The sequence below is a fragment of the Oncorhynchus keta genome, chromosome 30 (assembly GCF_023373465.1).
Source record: "Oncorhynchus keta strain PuntledgeMale-10-30-2019 chromosome 30, Oket_V2, whole genome shotgun sequence".
Taxonomy (NCBI): domain Eukaryota; kingdom Metazoa; phylum Chordata; class Actinopteri; order Salmoniformes; family Salmonidae; genus Oncorhynchus; species Oncorhynchus keta.
In genome coordinates, this window is record NC_068450.1 from 58970907 (window position 1) to 58988352 (window position 17446).

Consider the following 17446-nt stretch of genomic DNA (forward strand, 5'->3'; position numbering starts at 1 on the left):
TGCAGCAGAGGTAACTCTGGGTTTTCCTTTCCTTTGGCGGTCCTCATTTTCTGGATTGATGGACTTTCATGTGGATGATGGACTGTTGTTTCTCTTTGCTTATTTGAGCTGTTCTTGACATAATATGACATAATATAATATGGACTTGATTTGATTTGCTGAGACGCCTAGTGGTGTGTGTTGAAAGTGACCATTTACCAAATCTTCTGTATTCCACCCCTACCTTGTCACAACACGACGGATGTGGGAAGTTGGAAGTTGGGAAGAAATTCCACAAATTAACTTTTAACAAGGCACACCTGTTAATTGAAATGTATTCCAGGTGACTACCTCATGAAGCTGGTTGAGAGAATGCCAAGTGTGCAATGCTGTCATCAAGGCAAAGGGTGGCTACTTTGAAGAATCTCAAATCTCAAATATATTTTGATTTGTTTAACACTTTTTGGTTACCACATGATTGCATATGTGTTATTTCATAGTGTTGATGTCTTCACTATTATTCTACAATGTAGATAATAGTACAAATAAAGAAAAACCCTTGAATGAGTAGGTGCGTCCAAGACTTTTACTTGTACTGTTCATCAGAGAGGATAAAAGGAGACCACTATCAAATTAGAAATGAGTAGAAAAGGGTAAAAACATTGTCTGAATAAGAGAAAACACAAAACATATTGTATCATATTTTTTTAGGAGATAGACTTGCAAATGACTTAAATGTAAATGTAAATGTAAAAGACAATGAAAAATATAGGCAAAATACATAGTAATTATTTTTACTCACAATTGTCAGATGACAGTCACAGTGAACGCTAGTGCAGCATAGGACTGTAATCACCTGAGTCCTGGTTCTACCACCCTGCTCCAAAGAGCACTTCCCTGCCTTTAAACTTCACTATATTAACCCTTTGTTTCGACTTGTAAGCAGAGATCCAGCACAAAGTGACTGGATAGACTAGAGAGAGAGAGAGAGAGAGAGAGAGAGAGAGAGAGAGAGACTCAGTGAGCATATGTAGCCTTGCTATTGAGAATGGCTGCCTTAGGCAGACCTGGCTCTCAAGAGAAGACAGGCTATGTGCACACTGCCCACAAAACGAAGTGGAAACTGAGCTGCTCTTCCTAACCTCCTGTCCAATGTATGACTATATTAGAGACACATATTTCCCTCAGATTACAAAGACCCACAAAGAATTTGAAATCAAATTTGAGTTTGATAAACTCCCATATCCATTGGGTGAAATAGCACCGTGTGCAATCACAGCAGCAAGATTTGTGACCTGTTGCCACAAGAAAAGGGCAACCAGTGAAAAACAAGCACCGTTGTAAATACAACCTATATTTTCTCTTTTGTACTTTAATTATTTGCACATCATAACAACACTGTATATAGACATAATATCACATCTGAAATGTCTTTATTCTTTTTGAACTTTTGTGAGTGTAATGTTTACTGTTACGTTTTAATTGTTGGTTTCAGTTTAGTATATTATCTGCTTCACTTGCTTTGGCAATGTTAACATATGTTTCCCATGCCAATAAAGCCCCTTAAATTGACATTGACATTGAAACAGAGAGAGAGCGTGAGAGAGAGAGAGAGAGAGAGAGAGAGAGAGAGAGAGAGAGAGAGAGAGAGAGAGAGAGAGACGTCATTTTCACAATTTTGGGGGGGGACAGTCGATTTACCATAAGTGAGGAGGTAGTGAGAAGAAAGTCAATGAGTAAACATCCCAAAATTGGACGTCAGAAGAAAATACTGTTGCTGACCCCAATAATAAAGTGAATTTAGAATTCAGAAATCATAACTGAGAACTAAGATCTAAAGCACATTCTGATCCAAAATTCTAACTGGTTCTAGCACTTACTAATCTTCCGCTGTTGATGAAATACAAAATGCTTTGATTGCTGCTCACCCAAACCAGTAAATCTCTGAAACATCAAGTTATGTCTTATTGCTTGGTCAAGGAAATGTCTAAACCAGTGTTTTTGAAGACACACTTCTTCGTGTCTCCTTGTTGTAATAACAGTTTATGTCCACTAGATGACGTACTATGCAAAGTTATGTGTTAGTTAAGAAGGCTCTCAGGATGGCAGGGAAAGCAACATGGATAGTAACTTTTTCAAGAGGATACGCATTTTGGCTCACGACAAATATAACCAAACAAAATCAACTAATGAAATGTAAACAAAGAGTTCCACAAAGCTCAACATTATAAGTATTAGACATTGGTCCTGAATGTGCAACTCTCATGTTTGAATTCATTGCATTGCCTTGGAAGATTATTGAGTGAGGGAGAGTTATGTGTGTGATACTCTGCGAAGACAAGACCTTCATGGAAAAGGGTTCAGTGTTTTAAAAAGCAGGTATGAGAGAAGTATTCACAGACATCATAGCAGACATAGTCTTTATTTGTGAGACAAAACTGATGTTCTTTATGATGTTCTATATGGTATTGTGGTCCTCAAAATAACTGACAGATTATTATTTATAGGTCATCCAAATTATCAACATAATTCACAAAAAGGATGCTTTACTGATAAAGACAAACTACAGTAGAAAGGAAAAAAAGTAAAGACCACTATCAAATTAGAAATGAGTATATAAGGGTAATAACATTGTCTGGATACGAATAAAACACACATTTGTATGATATTTTTGAAGAGATACACCAGCAAAAGACAACTAAAAACAGCCAGACTACATAGTAATCATTTTTACTCACAATTGTCAGAGGAAGACGGTCACAGTGAGCACTAGTGCAGCATAGGACTGTAATCACCTGAGTCGCGGTTCTACCACCCTGTTCCAAAGAGCACTTCCCTGGCATTTAACTTCACTAAACTTTATTCAAAATATATATTGGTATTTGTCTAGATTGATTTCTCACAAACAGCTACAACACAATGTGAAAACTTAACTGACTGGGTTGACCTGACATACAGTTGACTAAGTGGCAGAAAACAAGGGGCAGAAAAGAAGAAGTGACAGAGAGAGAGAGTCGGGGGGGAAGTCAGGCTTGTTTGCTCTCTCTCACAGTTGGACCGAATAAAATACTGATGCTGACCATATACGGGAACTTCCCGAGACCTGAGATATTTATTTCCTAGAACTATGAACATTCTGATCCAAACATCAAACGGGTACTAACACTGACACTTTTTACATTCCAGAGAACGTAATGTTCATTTCTTTACCAGAGGTCGCCTCCAACACTGTTTTCTAGAATTTGGCAGGACATCCAACCGGCCTCACAACCGCCGACCACATGTAACCACGCCAGCCCAGGACCTCCCCATCCGGCTTTTTCCCCTACGGGATTGTCTGAGACCAGCCACCCGGATAGCTGATGAAGCTATGGGTTCCACAAACTGTCAGAAAGCATCTCACCTGCGTCCTCGTCATCCTCACCAGGGTCTTAAACTGAATGCAGTTCGGCGTCGTAACCGACTTCAGTGGGCAAATGCTCACCTTCGATAGTCACTGGCATGCTGGAGAAGTGTGCCCTTCACAGCCATATTAGAGGAGTGGGACAACATTCCACAGGCCACAATCAACAGCCTGGCCAACTTTATGCGTAGGAGATGTGTCGCGCTGCATGAGGCAAATGGTGGTCACACCAGATACTGACTGGTTTTCTGATCAATGTCCTACTTTCTGTGACCAGCAGATACATACCTGTATTCCCAGTCATGTGAAATCCATAGGTTAGGGCCTAATTTATTTATTTCAATTGATTTATTTCCTTATTTGAACTGTAACTCAGTCAAATCTTTGAAATTGTTGCATGTTGCATTTATATTGATGTTCAGTGTAACATAAGGTAAAAGTTATTGAGCAAACATCCCAGAATTGGAAAAAAAACAGTAGATCTACCTTGCTTGTATGTACTTTATGATGTAATAGAACTAACATGGATACCGTTTCCATTTGTGCACTGATCTTCCCCTTGTTATTGTTCTATTTCTCATTCCTACTTCATAGACTAAATTTCATCCACAGGTGAGAGGAAAGAAAATGGAATGAAAGGGAGAATGACGTCGCTCTCATATCAAGGTGTGCGTGTGTGTGTGTGTGTGTGTGTGTGTGTGTGTGTGTGTGTGTGTGTGTGTGTGTGTGTGTGTGTGTGTGTGTGTGTGTGTGTGTGTGTGTGTGTGTGTGTGTGTGTGTGTGTGTGTGTGTGTGTGTGTGTGTGTGTGTGTGTGTGTGTGTGTAGCAAGAGTGGGAGTAGAGGTGTCATTCTCAGAAAGAATGAAGGAATATTAATATGAAGAGGGATGGCGAAGGGGATGAGTGAGTTAACATAAGTGAGAATAAAATACTGACGCTGAACATACAGTGCCTTGCGAAAGTATTCGGCCCCCTTGAACTTTGCGACCTTTTGCCACATTTCAGGCTTCAAACATAAAGATATAAAACTGTATTTTTTTGTGAAGAATCAACAACAAGTGGGACACAATCATGAAGTGGAACGACATTTATTGGATATTTCAAACTTTTTTAACAAATCAAAAACTGAAAAATTGGGCGTGCAAAATTATTCAGGCCCCTTAAGTTAATACTTTGTAGCGCCACCTTTTGCTGCGATTACAGCTGTAAGTCGCTTGGGGTATGTCTCTATCAGTTTTGCACATCGAGAGACTGACATTTTTTCCCATTCCTCCTTGCAAAACAGCTCGAGCTCAGTGAGGTTGGATGGAGAGCATTTGTGAACAGCAGTTTTCAGTTCTTTCCACAGATTCTCGATTGGATTCAGGTCTGGACTTTGACTTGGCCATTCTAACACCTGGATATGTTTATTTTTGAACCATTCCATTGTAGATTTTGCTTTATGTTTTGGATCATTGTCTTGTACAATGAAGACAAATCTCCGTCCCAGTCTCAAGTCTTTTGCAGACTCCATCAGGTTTTCTTCCAGAATGGTCCTGTACTTGGCTCCATCCATCTTCCCATCAATTTTAACCATCTTCCCTGTCCCTGCTGAAGAAAAGCAGACCCAAACCATGATGCTGCCACCACCATGTTTGACAGTGGGGATGGTGTGTTCAGGGTGATGCGCTGTGTTGCTTTTACGCCAAACATAACGTTTTGCATTGTTGCCAAAAAGTTCAATTTTGGTTTCATCTGACCAGAGCACCTTCTTCCACATGTTTGGTGTGTCTCCCAGGTGGCTTGTGGCAAACTTTAAACAACACTTTTTATGGATATCTTTAAGAAATGGCTTTCTTCTTGCCACTCTTCCATAAAGGCCAGATTTATGCAATATACGACTGATTGTTGTCCTATGGACAGAGTCTCCCACCTCAGCTGTAGATCTCTGCAGTTCATCCAGAGTGATCATGGGCCTCTTGGCTGCATCTCTGATCGGTCTTCTCCTTGTTTGAGCTGAAGGTTTAGAGGGACGGCCAGGTCTTGGTAGATTTGCAGTGGTCTGATACTCCTTCCATTTCAATATTATCGCTTGCACAGTGCTCCTTGGGATGTTTAAAGCTTGGGAAATCTTTTTGTATCCAAATCCGGCTTTAAACTTCTTCACAACAGTATCTCGGACCTGCCTGGTGTGTTCCTTGTTCTTCATGATGCTCTCTGCGCTTTTAACGGACCTCTGAGACTATCACAGTGCAGGTGCATTTATACGGAGACTTGATTACACACAGGTGGATTGTATTTATCATCATTAGTCATTTAGGTCAACATTGGATCATTCAGAGATCCTCACTGAACTTCTGGAGAGAGTTTGCTGCACTGAAAGTAAAGGGGCTGAATAATTTTGCACGCCCAATTTTTCAGTTTTTGATTTGTTAAAAAAGTTTGAAATATCCAATAAATGTCGTTCCACTTCATGATTGTGTCCCACTTGTTGTTGATTCTTCACAAAAAAATACAGTTTTATATCTTTATATTTGAAGCCTGAAATGTAGCAAAAGGTCGCAAAGTTCAAGGGGGCCGAATACTTTCGCAAGGCACTGTATAAGGGCACTTATTAGAACTGAGACATTTGCTGGCTGAGCTAGCTAGATAATTCTACCCAGAGACCACCAAAGAAAATCCTGATTGGATATTTTTTTCTCTTCAGTAGTAACCTTTCTCTTTCCAACACAAACTGAAGAGATGAATTCAGAAGGTCATACAAATTATTGTAAATATTACATAGACATTTAAACAGAATTTTGTTTAAAATATATCAATACAATTGTAAATCCTTAGGCTTTTTCTGAAGGCATAGAAAGCCCTCGCGGTTCCCCACTGCTGAATGTCTCTCTCAATTCCTTGGTCAAGGAAGATGACTGAACCAGAGTTCTCAGAGACACTTCTGTCTACTTTGTGTAATAACAGTTTGTGTCCAGTAGATGACAAAGTATACAAAGGAATGTGTTCGTAAAGAAATCTCAGAATGCAATTCTAATGCAGCATAGAACTTTCAAGAGGATACGTGTTTAGGCTCCCAATGAATAGCTAAACAAAACCAACTGATGAAATTGAAACCCAGTCCCATAGAGATGACAGTTATAAGACTGTGCATAATGGGTAAGTCTCAGGTTAGAATTCAGTGCATTTTCATTGAAGATTATTGAGTCAGGGAGAGAGTTATTTCATTCAGATTCAGATCAGATTGTTTAATAGTCACATGAACAGGGTTGCAGGTGTGATTGCAGGGTAGAGTGAAAATCTTCGGCTTCAACCTCCAACATGCAGAGCTAGTAAAATAAAATAATGGAAAGGGTGATAAAACAATAGAAATAGCACTATGTACATAATAACAACAATGGCATGCATGGTTAGATCATCTGTGAAGACAAGAGCTTCATGGGAAAGGGTTCAGTGATTTACAAAGCAGGTATGAGAGAAGTTTTCACAGACATCATAGCAGACATAGTCCTTATTTGTGAGCCAGAACTGATACCACATTGTGATACCACAGTAGATCTACCTTGCTTATATGTTCTTTATGATGTAATGTAACTAATATAGATACTGTTTCCCTTTGTGCACTGACTTTCCCCTTGTTATAATTCCATTTCTCATTCATACTTCATAGACTTTATTTCATCCACAGGTGAAAGACCATTGAATAAGTGGAGAGAGAAGGACATAAGCACCACAGGAGACTGGTGAGAGGAAGACAGCTCATAATAATGGCTAGAATGGAGAGAATGGAATGCTATCAAACACATGGAAACAACGTGTTTGATGTGTTTGATACACTCTTAGAAAAAAGGTGCTTTCTATAACCTAAAAGGGTTCTTCGGCTGTCCCCATAGTAGAAGCCTTTGAAGAACTAGTTTTAGTTCAAGGTAAAAACCCTTTTGGTTCCAGGTATAGCCCTTTCCACAGAGGGTTCTACATGGAACCAAAAGGGTTCTACCTGGAACCAAAAAGGTTTCTCCTATGGGGACAGCTGAAGAACCCTTTTGGACAGGAACCCTTTTGTACCATTCCATTTATTCTGTTCCAGCCATTACATTGAGCCCATCCTCCTCAATCAAGGTGTTACAAGCCACCTGTGATAAGGACCTGTCTGCCACACCTGGGGCAGTAGCCAGAGAGGCCCCACTACCCATCTCCGGCATCAAGGAAGGCGTGTGCAGCCTACATCAAAGTGTATGAGTACTACCACTAGGAGACACCAAGCCTCCTGGCTTTCAGCAGGATCCGCCCAGAGCCTAACAAAATCCCCCCAGACTTGATGGGCTGTGTGGAATAGGAGTCAGTGTGTCTATGATCACTGTTCAATGAATAACAACTGTGAACATCTGTACTCAATGGAAAACATGGTGTCTTATTAGAAAATTTGCCAAATCTGCTGTCAATACATAAAATCACATCACCACAATACACAAGTCAATGTTTTTTTAAAGGTTCAAATAATACAATCTAGCTCCATCAAAGATACTGGTAACTAACCCAAGATTTATCATCGGCATTGTTTCCAATGAGAGCAGAACAAGCAAGGAGGTGGCAAGAGCCAAGCACATGCTTGTGAGATCCTATTGGCTTGTTATAGCATGTATTTGCATATATCCTTTAGGGAAAGTCTACTCTGAAGTGCGAATGTTCAATAACTCAATTCACCCTTGCACTCCTAAACAGCTCGATTTAAAAAAAAACTTTGACAAAGGATCAAGTCTACAGAACTTAGATCATTCTGTCCGTAACAGACTATACACAACATTAGAAGTCGACCGATTATGATTTTTCAAAGCGGATACCGATACCGATTAATCGGCCGATATATATATATATATATATATATATATATATATATATATATATATATACAGTCTTGGCCAAATGTGTCACGTTCTGACTTTAGTTCCTTTGTTTTGTCTTTGTTTTAGTATGGTCAGGGCGTGAGTTGGGGTGGGCAGTCTATGTTTGTTTTTCTATGTTGATTTTGAGTTTGGCCTGGTATGGTTCTCAATCAGAGGCAGGTGTCGTTAGTTGTCTCTGATTGAGAATCATACTTGGGTAGATTTTTCCACCTGTGTTTCGTGGGTGTTTATTTTCTCTTTTGTGTGTCATCACTAGACAGGACTGTTTCGTTCTTCCTAGTCGTTCTTTTGTTTAGTGTTCCATTTTGATTATATTAATAATCATGAACACTTACCATGCTGCACCTTTGTCCTCACCTTCTTCCACCGACGACGGCCGTTACAAAATATTTTGAGAATGACACATATTAATTTTCACAAAGTCTGCTGCCTCAGTTTGTATCATGGCAATTTGCATATACTCCAGAATGTTATGAAGAGTGATCAGATGAATTGCAAAGTCCCTCTTTGCCATGCAAATGAACTGAATCCCCCACAAACATTTCCATTGCATTTCAACCCTGCCACAAAAGGACCAGCTGACATCATGTCAGTGATTCTCTCATTAACACAGGTGTGAGTGTTGACGAGGACAAGGCTGGAGATCACTCTGTCATGCTGATTGAGTTCGAATAACAGACCGGAAGCTTCAAAACGGAGGGTGGTGCTTGGAATCATTGTTCTTCCTCTGTCAACCATGGTTACATGCAAGGAAACACGTGCCGTCATCATTGCTTTGCACAAAAAGGGCTTCACAGACAAGGATATTGCTGCCAATAAGATTGCACCTAAATCAACCATTTATCGGATCATCAAGAACTTCAAGGAGAGCGGTTCAATTGTTGTGAAGAAGGCTTCAGGGCACCCAAGAAAGTCCATTAAGGACCGTCTTCTAAATTTTATTCAGTTGCGGGATCGGGGCACCACCAGTACAGAGCCTGCTCAGGAATGGCAGCAGGCAGGTGTGAATGCATAGCTCTTGTAATGTAGATCCAGGACGGTTGCCAGCACCAGGCACTTTGTCTCCTCAGTCTTGGAGAACCTCCTTGTCAGACTGTCCAACATGGTCTCCGTAAAGTTTTGATGCCTTGAGTAGAAGAACCCTCCTGCTGCAGCATCAGCTTCAGCACCGACACACTGGGGATGATGCATGGGACAGTAGAGTTGGAGTGGCTCATCTCCAGTGTCACCTCCTCCATAGGTGAAACTATAAGGTTAAAGACAATAAGGTTAGAGACAATGTCCCACTGTGCAACAGACTAACTGCGGATGTGTCCGTATTCACCTGCATACACTTTCAGTGCACGCCTCTGTTCAAACATTCTCTGCAACATGTGTAGTGTTGAGATCCAGAGAGTTTGAACTGCTTAAATTATGCTGTGTTTGGGAAGGCCAAGCTCTTCCTGAATGGCCCTCAGCCTCTGTTTGGCCAGTACAGAGTAGTCAAAATGAGTTGCACAGCTCTTCAACACCGCAATAATGTCTAGCACAGCTCTCTGACTGGATAAGCCATCATTGATTACAAGCTGTAGGGCACATATGTCAGAGTCAAGGCCCGCGGGCCACATCCGGCCCGCGAGAAGGTTTTTTACGGCCCCTGGGATGATCTTGATTTATTATTAGAACCGGCCCGCAGACCGCAGCAAGCCGGCAGCCCGCAGATCTTTTACACGCACCAATACTACATTTCCCACAATGCAACGGTGACGCACCGAGCAGTAGGCTGCTTCATTTCAATATTTATTGGCACAGCAGTTGTCAGCATCACAGTAAAATTAACTTTCAGATACCCATCAAAAATGGCAAAACGGAAGGTGGACACTGAGAACCGGGGTTTCAAACAAGGTGGGAGTCGGAGTATTTGTTCACGGAGGTAGCTGGAAAACCTGTGTGTCTTCTGTGTGGAGAAAGTGTGGCGGTACTGAAAGAGTATAATCTGAGACGACATTATGAAACGAAACACGCGGACAAAAACAAGAATATGGACATGGAACAAAGGCTACAAAAGGCAGAGGAATTAAAACGAGGCCTCAAATCTCGACAGGCTCTGTTCAAAAAAGCCAAATCACAAGGCCAGGCTGCTGTCAAGGCCAGTTTTATTTTGGCAGAAGAGATCGCTAAATCAGCCCGGCCATTTACGGAGGGGATTTCATCAAAAACTGCATGATTAAAGTTTGTGACGAAGTTTGCCCAGAAAAAAGGCAACTCTTTTTAAATGTGAGTCTGAGCAGAAACACCATTGCCGAGAGAGTAGACCAGTTGTCCATCAATCTAAAAGAGCAGCTTGTGAAAAAGGGAAAAGATTTCATTGCATATTCCTTGGCTGTGGATGAGAGCACCGACATTTCTGACATTGCCCAGTTGTCAATTTTCATCCGCGGAGTGGACTCCAGCCTAAGCGTGACAGAGGAGTTTTTGGCTTTACGTCCTATGCATGGCACAACTACGGGGCATGATTTGTATGAAGAGGTGTCAAGATGTGTAAATGAGATGGAGCTGCCTTGGGAAAAACTCGTGGGTTTGACAACCGACGGAGCACCTGCGATGTGTGGACACAGGAGCGGACTGGTGGCGAAGATACGGGAAAAGATGCAAGAGGAAAACGCGACAGGTGAGCTGACAGCTTATCATTGTATCATACACCAGGAAGCGTTGTGCGGTAAAGCCTTGAAAATGGAGCATGTAATGAGCATCATCACGCGCACAGTTAACTTTATCAGAGCCAAAGGTTTGAATCACCGCCAGTTCAAGGCATTTCTGACGGAGTTAGAAACGGAGCATGGTGATTTGCCTTATCACACAGAGGTGCGATGGCTAAGCCAGGGAAAGGTGCTTCAAAGATGTTTCGAGCTTCGTGAGGAGATTTGTCTGTTCTTGGACAGCAAAGGGAAAGACACAACACAACTCCGAGACGAAATGTTTCTGTGTGAAATGGCTTTTCTGTGTGACATTACGAGTCATCTGAATGCAATGAACTTGCAGCTGCAGGGTCGGGATCGTGTCATCTCTGATATGTACAGTACAGTGAAGGCATTTAAAACCAAACTGACTCTGTGGGAGACGCAGATGCGGAAAGAAAATTTGAGCCACTTTCCCAGCTGCCAGACCATGAAAGAGAAGCTCTCTACCAGTGCGTTCCCGAGCGCACAGTTGGCTGATAAAATAGGTATGCTTGCCGCTGACTTTCGACGCCGATTTGCTGACTTTGAAGCACAAAAAGCAGGTTGGAACTGCTCGGTAACCCATTTGCTGTTGACGTGGAAAGCTCACCACCAAACCTCCAAATGGAGTTGATTGACCTCCAATGCAATGATGCACTGAGGGCAAAATATGCGGCAGTGGGTGCTGCGGAGTTCGCCCGTTTCCTCCCCGACACAATGCCCCAGCTGCGCATCCAGGCTGCTCAAACGTTGTCTATGTTTGGCAGCACATACCTGTGTGAACAACTGTTTTCTTTGATGAACTTGAACAAAACATCACACAGAAGTCGACTTACTGCTGAACACCTCCACTCAATTCTGAGGATTTCCTCAGCTCAGAGCCTTACCCCGAACATTGATGAACTTGTGGAAAAGATGGGACACCACCAAGTATCACCCTCAACCTCAAACAAGTGAACATTACTGTGCAATCACATATTTAGAGTTTTTACTCAGTTCAAGTTTAAAAGTTAAAGTTTAATATTTGTTTTCACTGCATGTTACTTCTCCTTAAACAAAGTGTTGTTTTTGATTAATAGATTTTTGCACTTTATTTTATTGTATTTCAATCCAATTATATTTTAAAAATATTTCAGTTGAGTGGATGATAGAAAATTGCTATTATTGTTTTTTTCTTTGAAGTAAATTTAGCCCACTTTTGCTAAAATAGAAAATATAGGCTACTGATGGTGCCTTGAATACCGGTTTCTTTCATTTAATGTTCATGTTATGGGGATTTTTATATAAAGGAAATTTGTCTTTTGTGTCTGTTGAAAATTAAAGATTACTGACAGAGCCATAAGAAAATATTGCTTTATTTATCTGATCATATTGGAATATATTTGTTAGGTTTTCAGTAGGTTCAATTAGGTTCACTAGACTATATGCATCATTTAAAAATTTTTCAATGAACATTCGAACAGTCCGGCCCTCGGCTTGTAGCTAAATTTTTTATTTGGCCCTCCGTCCATTTGACTTTGACACCCCTGCTGTAGGGTGTGTGCACTACAGCTGAAGTCTGGAAGCTCTGCCAGCCTCATACCTTTCACCGTGTTTGCCCCACTGTCCCTGAGGACCAGCACTACACGTTCTGTGTGGATTTCCCAGTATTCCAACATAGTCAAAAACATCTCTCTGATGTGTGATCCAATCATAGTCTTGACATTCAGCACAACCTGCTTTCTTGGCCAGATATTGTCAATGAAATGTCCAGTAAGGCTCATTAGGGATTCTGTAGTGCCTGACCAGCAGTCAGTTGTGAATGTCATGTGTGAAGTGTTGACTGGTGCCACAAGATTCTTCACTTTCATCACAACTCTTTCATGTGTAGCATTTCTAGCATTTCTGATCAAAATCATTTTTCATCTTTGATCCTGGGTTCAGCAAGAGTAATCAGCCGCTGAAAACCAACATCAGCCATTTTGCTTGTTTATTAAAAAGTTGTATGATTGTAGCCTGCGATGTCTGTGAACTGTCTGTATCACATTTTCCTTGTGAAGAATTTGCGTTTGCTTTTTTCATCATTGCTTCCTTAAGGGCTTTTGGATGGGTGTTCTAATGGTGATTCCACAGGTTAGTGGTATTTTTTTATTTAGCAGTTGCTGACCCCATGCTTACATCTTTATCACAAATAAGACACCTTGATTTCCCTGGTGCCAATTCCATGTAATAGTCCCACACTCGTGCTCTGCCATCTGTAAAATGTATATAATTGTGCACACATGCACACACATACACACACACACATACACATACACAGTGACTAGGATACTGAAGAGTCTGCTTAGGAGACACAAATACTCTCAACTGTTTGAATAATGAAAATAGAGTTTAAGTTACCTGTGATGAGTGTTGAGAACAAAAACTGTTATTTCTATATGCAGGAAATCCTATTTTAATAATGGCCATGGTACAAATTGACTACCAAAGTGTGAGTCATAATCCCCATTACACCTTCCAGAAAAATCTGAAAAGCGGTTCCTTCATTAATTTATTCCATAGGAGATTTTTATATTGACTTCAAATAAGGTCTGGGTTTCTTGTCGGCTAACACCACCTTGCCAATTTGATAACTGTGTAGATATCCATAGGACAAAGTAACTCTGATCAATATTGGCTAAATATAAGCGAAGATTTAAAAGAAAATTGTAGAGCGGCTTTATGAAAATATTTTGACAAACGTTACCTTATCCTAGTGAGATTTACACGAGTATCAAAACGCTGAGGCGGTTTAAGCACGAAACAGACCTTATTTGAAGTAGATCAAGACATTCTCTATGGAAGACATAAAATAACGGTAAATGACGGTAAAATAACGAAGGAACCCCTTTCAAGTTCAGCCGCAAGTTATTATAGAAATTATGACCGACGACTATTTCTCTCTATACCATTTGTATTTCATATACCTTTGACTATTGGATGTTTTTATAGGCACTATAGTATTGCCAGCCTAATCTCAGGAGTTGATAGGCTTGAAGTCATTAACAGCGCTGTGCTTCAAGCATTGCGAAGAGCTGCTGGCAAACGCAGGAAAGTGCAGTTTGAATGAATACTTACGAGGCTGCTACTGCCTACCACCGCTCAGTCAGACTGCTCTATCAAATATCAAATCATAGACTTAATTATAATATAATAAACACATAGAAATACGAGCCTTCAGTCATTAATATGGTCAAATCCAGAAACTATCATTTCAAAAACAAAACTTTTAGTCTTTCAGTGAAATACAGAACAGTTCCTTCAAATGTATGTCATAAGTATGTACAATTCTGGCAAATTAGTTTGCATCAAGCCAGGCAGCCCAAATTGTTGCATATACCCTGACTCTTCGTGCAATGAAACCAAGAGAAGTGAAACAATTTCACTAGTTAATATTGCCTACTAACATTAATTTATTTTAACTAAATATGCAGATTAATCGATTGACCTCTACACTACATGACCAACAATATGTGGACACCTGCTTCAAGAACATCTCATTCCAAAATCATGGGCATTAATATGGAGTTGGTGCCCCGTTTGCTGCTATAACAGCCTCCATTCTTCTGGGAAGACTTTCCACTAGATGTTGGAACATTGCTGCGGGGACTTAGTGAGGTCGGGCACTGATGTTGGCCGATTAGGCCTGGCTCGCTGTCGGCGTTCCAATTCCTCCCAAAGGAGTTTGATGGGGTTGAGGTCAGGGCTCTGGGCAGGCCGGTCAAGTTCTTCCACACCGATATCAACAAACCATTTCTGTATGGACCTCACTTTGTGCACAGGGGTATTGTCATGCTGAAACAGGACAGGGCCTTGCCCAAATTTTTACCATATAGTTGGTAGTACAGCATCATCTAGAATGTCATTGTATGCCGTAGCATGAAGGTCTCCCTTCACTGGAACTGAGGGGCTTAGCCAAAAGCATGAAAAGCAGCCCCGGACCATTCATTCGGGCAGGTAGCATTCTTCTGACATCCGCCAAACCCAGATTCGTCTGTCGGACTGCCAGATGGTGATGCTTAATTTATCACTCCAGGGAACGCGTTTCCACTGCGCCGGAGTCCAATGGCGGCAAGGTTTACACCACTCCAGTCAACACTTGGCTTTGCGCATGGTGATCTCAGGCTTGTGTGCGGCTGTTCGGCCACGGAAACCCATTTCATGAAGCTTCTGACGAACAGTTGTTGTGCTGACGCTGCTTCCAGAGGCAGTTTGGAACTCAGTAGTGATTGTTGCAACCGAGGACAGACCATTTTAACGCGCTACGTGCTTCCGGTCCCGTTTTGTGAGCTTGAGAGGCCTATCATTTCGCAGCTGAGCCTTTGTTGCTCCTATATATTTCATCTTCACAATAACAGCACTTGCAGTTGACCGGGGCAGCTCTAGCAGGGCAGAAATTTGTCAAACTTCCTTGTTGGAAAAGTGGCATCCTATGACGGTGCCCCATTGATCTATTCAGTAAGGCCATTCCACTGCCAGTCTTTGTTGCTCCTATATATTTCATCTTCACAATAACAGCACTTGCAGTTGACCGGGGCAGCTCTAGCAGGGCAGAAATTTGTCACACTTCCTTGTTGGAAAGGTTGCATCCTATGACGGTGACACATTGAAAGTCACTGATCTATTCAGTAAGGCCATTCCACTGCCAGTCTTTGTCTGTGGAGATTGCATAGATTGCATAGCTGTGTGCTCGATTTTATACACCTGTCAGTCACAGGTGTGGCTGAAATAGCAGAATCCACTCATTTGAAGGGGTGTCCACATACTTTGCATATATAGTGTACTTTATTATCATATTTTATGCTGAACATTTTGTATGACATATTATAATTGAAATATGCCAATAAACTGAAATAGTTTGATTATATTGCATTAATTTATGAGATAAATGAGATCAAGTATAACAATCAAGAAAATCTATGACAATGAAAATTCAATTTCCCATTACACATTTAAGCACACGTTACAAATATAAGCATCCCTTAATCTCTTAACTAAGCTAACATAAGGAATTGTTTTAAATGGTTATAACATAGATCACTTGGGTATTAGATTTGGAATTTTATGACCCCTTTAAGTTAAAAAAATATATATTAAAAAATGATTTGATAAAATATTGAATTTGCCCTTTACTATTGTAGCCCATTGAATAACATACTCATAAATGACTAAAAAGACTATCCAACAAAAATCATAAGGAATAAGGTTTTGAAGTGTCTGTCATATATGTAGAAGATCTAAGAAAGCTCAGGAAATGTTTCGGGTTTTTTGGATACATATTTAACCCCTTATTTTTGTTGGGGTTAAAGTGTTCTCCGTACTTCCATTCGTTTCTATGGGTTACCTTCAGACGAGTCCCATGAAACTTGTGGGGATCGTAGAGTAAAACGGAGAACACCATCATGTTAGGGAAAAAGTCTCCCCTTTCCATAGAGTGGAACCGGTAGATGAGATGAGTCCGAGTGTCTTTCCAAAGAGGGGTCATAATAGTTTGTAGGCCAAACCGTTCGGACTCTACGGACGTTTTCGTGAGAAGATTTTCAGGATATATCATGGTATGACAAACACTGCTGTAGCTCGGTCACCTTCCACTGCAGATGCGCAAGGCCGACATAACAGGTTGCAAACCTGGTCTTAGAGCGCTTCGTATTATTCTGTACTTAAATCCGAGACGTCATCTAATATAGTATGTTACGTTTCTCATGATTACATAAAACAGATGGGTGGGTGTATAACACAAATGTCTAGCAACCCAAAGGTTGCAAGTTGAAATCTCATCATGGACAATGTTAGCTAGTTAGCAACTTTTCAACTGCTTACAACCTTTTAGCTACTTTGTAACTACTTAGAATGTTAGCTAACCCTTCCCCTAACCCTTACCGTAACCCTTTAAACTAACTCCTAAACTTAACCTTAACCCCTAGCCTAGCTAATGGTAACCACCTAGCCACCTAGCTAGATTTCATAACGTATATTATGTTTTGCAAATTTGTAACATATTGTACGTTTTACATTAATACATTAATATACACCATACAAAACATAACATATCATACTAAATGTGGTCTTTCAGATAAATGTACAGAATAATACGAAATGCTCTGAGACCAGGATTTTTTTATTATGTTACTTAGATTGATGCATTCGTGCATCAGTACTATTAACGATTTCTTAAAGATGCACTCCAGGATGCAGGGCACAGCAAAATCATAACATACTATTATGATTCATTAGATTTGTAACATATCATATCATACAAATGAGTTTAAAACACTTTAGATGACGTGATACACAGGAAACGAGGACCACTTCTGGCTCGTGAGCACCACTTTCAAAACTACTGGCTGAAATTAGACAAAAGTTTGAGAGTGCATCTTCAATATTCTCATGTAAATATACAGGAAAGGTTCAGAGTGTAATGGTTGTTTCAAATCAAGGTTTCACTATCACAGAGCCTGCACCCC

At 40.7% G+C, this 17446-nt stretch overlaps 1 protein-coding gene across 1 annotated transcript in view; it reads right to left on the bottom strand.

Annotated features, from left to right (window-relative positions):
- Positions 1–17446, bottom strand: part of LOC118363839 (uncharacterized) — a 31653-nt gene that overhangs the window by 10663 nt on the left and 3544 nt on the right. The window contains 2 exon segments of the mRNA XM_052487025.1: positions 9368–9511; positions 17427–17445. Of these exon segments, the coding sequence (XP_052342985.1) occupies positions 9368–9511; positions 17427–17445 (163 nt within the window).